Here is a 6685-nt window from a genome sequence, read left to right on the forward strand (position 1 = left end):
AAAAAAAGAAGTTTGCTTGCTGAGATAAACTAAAAGGCTACATCTTACATGATGCTAGGGTTCCCTCTTGAGTTTGAAATGTGGTTCTGCATGCTTTTATACCACTGTAAAAAAAAAAAAAAAGTAACAAAAATGTTTCTTGTTCAGAGCCGCAAGACGCTATATATATATATATATATATATATATATATATATATATATATATATATATATATATATATATATAGTAGCCTATTTAAAAATATTAAAACTGAAACAGTTACTTATGTGAATATTAGGCTATATCAAAATCTTTGACAATGACTTACTGACGTGTAAAGAAATGTTCTTACCTGCAACAAGACACTTTGTGTGTCAACGTCTTAACGTTATAACTTCCTGAAAATTCAGTGGACAGCAGCGCCTCCCCTTTCACTTTCAGTTCGGACGATCATTTCAAAGTGAGTGACCAAACAGACAGACTATAACGACAGATAAGCATGTGTTCGTGGTGTTTTCATATTTCAGAGTAGGCTATATAGACTGCCAATGATCCCAGAATCACAGGCTACGGAATATTTAGCAGACCGACGTTTGTAAGCGTGTTTTGTTTGGGATATTAATTTCGAAAGTTTCAAAAGAGACGCATTTGTTCTTAACTGATACGCGTACACGTATGATTACGAATGAAAGATTTACTTCACCTTGTAGTCGGGGAGCAATGACGTTCAGGAACTATTCTGGACCTTGTCTGGTAAGTTTTTATTATTATTTTGTTTTATTTGATTTATTTATTTTATTTATTACACGTATGGCCTATTCTCTTTTGTTAAAAATGAGGAAATGAGTGCCCAGAATTACTCTAGCTTTTATAGGAACTTTTGCCAATATTTTACATCTCTTTGAAATCTAATAAATGCCACAATATGAAGGGTTCTTTAGTGAGAAGTTGTGATGTTGGTCTTCTCTGTCTCATCCCTTCAGTTGGGTTCTGATTGTGACTGTTGACTTTGAGACAAGACTGAATTCCACTATGAGCGCTCACCAGTTGATCATAACACAGCGAGCAGAGCTTCTGACAGTCCTATGTGGTGGAGGCAGTGCCGAACCTCTGGAATGTGTTCTGGACCTGCTCCTGGCATGGGAGGTTCTTGTTTGGGAGGATTACCTAAACGTACGAGTGGCGGAGAAACCTCTATGTTCTAACATCAGGCAACTTTTAGATGTGGTGCATGATAAAGGAGAAGATGCATGCAGCCATTTTTTGGCTGCGATTAACCAGGTCTTACCAGAGGAGCAGAAGGCTGGGTTGTGTTTTGGGAATGGATGTGCTGCGGTGGGCAAGAACAGACCAGACACTGCAACTTTAATGTTACTGGTTGACAGGCCAGTGTTAGTGACAAAGCTCAGAGATAATATTGACGGAGCATTGAATGTTTTACTGACAACTGGCTGCTTCACCATCCAAGATTGTGATGGGGTACAACTACCTGTATACACACCCTCACAACAGGTAACTTGTTTGAATAGTACTTTGATCCATAAATTAGTTTACTTCTTTGTATTATGAAATCCTTAAATTTACTTTGCCCCATGACTAAATTCCTTGTCACTGACTTTTGAATTGCCAAACAATTTTCAGATTTGAACTATTTTCCTATAGTAAATGATAAGTGCATATTAGTTTGCCATATGACATATTTATTTCTAACAAGCCTGTTCACAGTAAAGATCCTTTACTTGCTTAAAGATTGTACATTTAGTGATCTTGTTGGATTGTTGCAGGTTCGGAGGCTGTTAGACCAAGTGAAGTTTAAAGGGGAAACTGCTGCAAAGACCTTACTACAGTATCTAGAACAAGCAGAGCCAACCAAACCAAAAAATGAAGATAAAGAAAATCATCTTTCTGCCGGTATAGGACATTTCTTAGTTGTCGTTTTTCATGACTTTGTCTTTGATATTACTGTCTGTTAACTGCAATGAGATGGGCATAATAATTATTTAAATAAACGTTGACTATTAAATATATAAATGTAAATGTGAAATGTAAAATAAATGTAAATAAATGTAGAAATATATATAAAAAAAACGAATGAAATAAAGAATATTGAATACAAGTTTAAGATAATAAAATCATTTTCACATTTATATTTTACAAAAAAATCTTTACATTGTTTCTCTAGATTGTCTGCTGTACCAGAAGAAGCTGCGAAGCTCTGTTGCTGCCCAGTCCCTCTTCCTTAGCACCTACGGTGGGGCAGGACATTTCTCCTTGGATGATATTTACACTGATGGGCTTCTTGAAGTGGTAGATGATTCTGGTGAAACTAGTACATTAGGGCTGGAGGATGTGGTGGGTCCCATAGGGACTCTTAATGAAGATGCTGACACCATTCTTTTGTCTGGGGAGGCAGGAAGTGGCAAAAGCACACTGCTTCAGCGAATGCACCTGCTCTGGGCAAGAGAAGCTTTGCTCACAAACACTTTCCTGCTGTTCCCCTTCAGTTGCCGCAAACTGAATGCAGAGCACAGAGAGCTGTCTCTGAAAGAGCTCCTCTTCCTGCACTGCTGCTGGCCTGATCGAAGTCAGGATGAGGTTTTCCAGTTCATCCTAGACCACCCTCATATGGTCCTCTTTACTTTTGATGGGCTTGATGAGTTCAAACAGGGTTTCAGGGATGAAGAACGTCACTGCTGCCCCACAAAGCCAGTGCCTATACCTGTATTGCTTTTCAATCTCTTGCAGGGTACGCTAATGAAGGGCGTTTTGAAGGTGGTCACCAGCAGGCCACAGGCTGTGGGCCCATCGCTGAAGCGCTATCTCCGCAAAGAAGTGCACCTGAAGGGTTTTTCTCCTAGTGGCATCAACTCCTTTGTAAAGAAACATCACAGCGACCCTGCTATGGCTAGACGTGTCATAGATTCCCTCCAGGTTAACACGGTGTTGCTAGGTCTTTGCCACATCCCAGTCTTCTGCTGGATTGTAACCAAGTGCCACCAGGAGCTTCTGGGTGGTCAAGATGGTATTCCTCAGACCATTACCGATGTCTACCTACTGGTCCTACAGCATTTCTTCCAGCGAAAGTCATCTCTGTCCCAAGGAGCCCTGGGAAAGGCCTGGTTGGAGGAACATTTGGACACAGTGTTAAAACTTGGACAGTTGGCATTGGAAGGCCTGGAAGCCTCTTGTTATGTGTTCTCTGGATATGAGCTACAAAGAAATGGGCTCACAGAACAGGATGTCAGCATGGGTTTCCTCATTTTCTGCAATGACCTATCTGTGACAGATTGTAAACACTATGAGTTTCTGCATATCACCTTACAATGCTTCTTCGCTGCTCTGTATGTTGTTCTGAATCGTAACAACAATCGTTCTGCTATCTCCAGACTCTTTCAGCCTCAGCACAGGCAGTTGTCGGGCCTGTCTCAAAGATGTCTTGGACACTGTATTGATCCTTCGGTTGAGGAGGCGGAATCTCATGTGGCAGAGACACCAAACCTCCAGATTACAGCTCAGTTTGTGTCAGGACTTTTATCTCAGCGGCACCATAGTCTCCTCCTGGACTGCTGTCCCACTGCTGTGCGTGAACGCAAATTCAAGCAGGTTGTGAAGTCATTGTCTAAAGGCATGCAGAGACATTTCAAGTCCATTCCTCGTCCTGTAGAGGGTGAAAAGAAAAGCATGCATGCTATGCCAAGTTTTGTTTGGCTAATCAAGTGCATATATGAAATGCAAGACAAAAGTATTGCTCAAGATGCTGTGGCTAAGTTGGACGTTGAACACCTGAAGCTCACCTACTGTAACATTGGACCGGTGGAGTGTACCGCACTGGCGTATGTGCTAAAGCATCTGCGGAATCCTGTTGGGCTTCAGTTAGACAACAATTCAGTGGGAGATGTGGGCGTGGAGCAGCTTCTACCGTGCCTACATATTTGTCACTCCCTTTAGTAAGATGAGAGATTAACTGATTGTGGTTGTGTTTGAATTGTTGTTTAGGCTTTCTTTTGTCTTAGGGATAGTTCACCTAAAAATGAAAATTCTTATCATCTCTCTGTTTGATGATTTGATTTTCTGAAACTTCTGAATTTCACAGTTTAAGGAACAATAACATATCAGATGAAGGAATCCGGAAAGTTCTGGAAAAGGGAGCGAAATGTGAAAGCTTCCAAAAAATAGCGTGAGAATATCAAACACCTTAACCTTTTTTTTTTTTTTTTATGAATAATGATCATTTGAATTGCATTGTTATACTTATACAACCAAGTTTTATTACTACCTCATCATTTCCCCAGGCTTTTTAACAACAAGCTCACAGATGCTTGCACCCAGCACTTTGCTTGTTTGCTAAAAACAAAGCAGAACTTCCTGTCTTTGAGGTCAGTGCTTACTTCATCTAAGGTTATTATGTTCTAGTTCTGGCCTATAGGATTTTGATCATTCTAATCATACCAAATTGATTTTAGGCTTGGAAATAATAACATCACATCACAGGGAGCGGAGCAGCTTGCAGAAGGCCTAAGCTACAACCAGTCCTTGCAGTTTCTGGGGTGAGGTCAATAATGAGAATACTGTGCTCCAGTGTTTCAATACTGTACCTATATTAAATTATATTTCCATTCTGACTTCTTATTTTCAGATTATGGGGTAATAAAATTGGGGACAGGGGAGCTGAGGCATTGGCAAATGCGCTGAAGAATACCACTACGTTAATATGGTTAAGGTAATCCTGTATAGTCCTATATTAATTCTGCATTCTATGACAATGAAAAAAAGAAAAGAAAAAAAAAACCCAGCAGCTAGCTCATGCTAAACAGTGGAATAGGAAAGGTTGCCCTGTCTATGTTTGGAGAGCACTGTGCTACTCTATGCAGCATGTGTTACATTTTGTGGGTTATAACAATGTTTGCGTTGGTTTGTTTCAGTCTGGTAGATAATGGTGTGGGCAATGCAGGTGCATGCGCTCTGGCTAAACTGATCAGTCAGAGCAAAACTCTAGACGAACTGTGGTGAGTGATTTAATCCATTTTGTTTGAAATGGTTTTTTTAAAGTCAGAATTACATGTTTCTCTCTGTCTTTCTCACTCAGGCTAAACAAAAACTGTATCAGCAGGGACGGAGTTGAGTGTCTGATAGAGGCACTGAAAATGAACACTAGTGTTAAGGAAATCTGGTAAGGTAATTTTCCAGTATTTTAGCTGACTGTGTGCTAGTATTACTCGATAAATCCACAATAGCATACATGCTGTCAAGAATCAGGACAAATATGGGGCATGTTGTCACACGTTTTGCATAGTTGGAAAACAATAAGATTTTTTTAAATGTTTGTATGATTTTTGCTGTGTAGAGATTTTTTTTTATAGTTGTTCACCTGTTTGTTTTGCTCAAAGGCCTATAACAGAGTATTTATTGGGAGGTTCCATGGTGACCACTTATCCTATTTAATGTGACAGGATTCCCCCATTATGTAATGATTAGCAGTTATGATGCAACTACTTTGGGACTTGATTAATCTTAGTGCAAACAGAATTTCAATTGTACTACGCTTTATTACATTAATACCAATGCCTGGTGAATGGTTTGTGCTGAGAATAATATTAACATCCTTAATACAAAGGTTTTTCGCTTTGTACTCTTAAAGGCTGAGAGGAAATAATCTGAGCCCAGAGGAAGAAGAGGAGCTGAGCAAGCAAGAAAGCAGATTGACCTTCTGAGGGCAAAATGCCTCTGCAATGCCTGCCACCAAACTCCCAAATCCAATGCCCATGTTTTTTTTCTTTTTTGTTTTAAACAACAAAACAAAACAAAACAAATGCACACAAGCAGGAAGCCATAGCTAGTCAAAGTGCATGTCTTGTAAATGGCTGATCTGGAATAGAGGTAGTTCAGAAGCTAAATATCTAGTGTCTAACCAAAACACGGGTGTCCAATTCTGCTCCTGGAGGGCCACTCTCCTGCAGAGTTTAGCTCCAACCCCAGTTAAACACACCTGAACCAGTTAATCAAGACTATACTAGAAACTTCCAGTCAGGTGTGTTGAGGCAAGTTGGAGCTAAACTTTGCAGGACAGTGGCCCTCCAGGGCCGAGTTTGGACACCCCTAACCCAGAACGTCAGATGGGGCTGGAGAATGACTGGGATCCTCTGTTACCATTGTGACTTGAATGTGCCTCAGGTTGCTTCATCAAGACTGTCATAAATGTACTGTAAAAGTGTCTTTGTAGAAGAAAACCTCAGAACATTAATAAGTAAGATGCAAACTTTCTACCCAGTACACAAACTTCTAAAGTGGGCCTAGTGACACACACCAAAAGGAACATAAACATTTGTCTGACTCTATCCATTGCACTGTCTTAGTTTTCATTTATTGTACACAGTATTTTATTTTATATGAGAGTTTACATTTTGTATTGTATATTCATAGTCTATTTGTCTGTTACTTGCAACACAGATTGTCAGGGTTTGTTATGATGTTTGTAAATCCCTTTAATTACATCTTCTATGACTTATGTTAAGCTGCATGGAAACCATAGATTTATTTGTTTATTCTTTCTCACACAAAACTCCTGAACTCATGAAACAGATGTTTACTGATAAAAGTTTACAAGAGCTTCATCTAGGATCTATGTAAAACATGCTGTAAAAATACAAATTTAAGAAAATAAAACTGAATTTTATAAGATTTTCAGTAGGCTAAGCATTATATTTG

At 39.4% G+C, this 6685-nt stretch overlaps 1 protein-coding gene across 1 annotated transcript; it reads left to right on the forward strand.

Annotated features, from left to right (window-relative positions):
* The first annotated feature begins 395 nt into the window (after positions 1 to 395).
* Positions 396 to 6658, forward strand: nod2 (nucleotide-binding oligomerization domain containing 2). Its single transcript, XM_048185016.1, has 11 exons — positions 396 to 733; positions 964 to 1492; positions 1765 to 1891; positions 2163 to 3927; positions 4074 to 4157; positions 4273 to 4356; positions 4444 to 4527; positions 4617 to 4700; positions 4903 to 4986; positions 5067 to 5150; positions 5619 to 6658. Exons 2-11 carry the CDS (start codon positions 1013 to 1015, stop codon positions 5689 to 5691), a joined length of 2949 nt encoding a protein of 982 aa, XP_048040973.1. The 5' UTR covers positions 396 to 733; positions 964 to 1012; the 3' UTR covers positions 5692 to 6658.
* The last annotated feature ends 27 nt before the right edge of the window (positions 6659 to 6685 follow it).

Source organism: Megalobrama amblycephala, linkage group LG3 (genome assembly GCF_018812025.1).
Source record: "Megalobrama amblycephala isolate DHTTF-2021 linkage group LG3, ASM1881202v1, whole genome shotgun sequence".
NCBI classification, from domain to species: Eukaryota; Metazoa; Chordata; class Actinopteri; order Cypriniformes; family Xenocyprididae; genus Megalobrama; species Megalobrama amblycephala.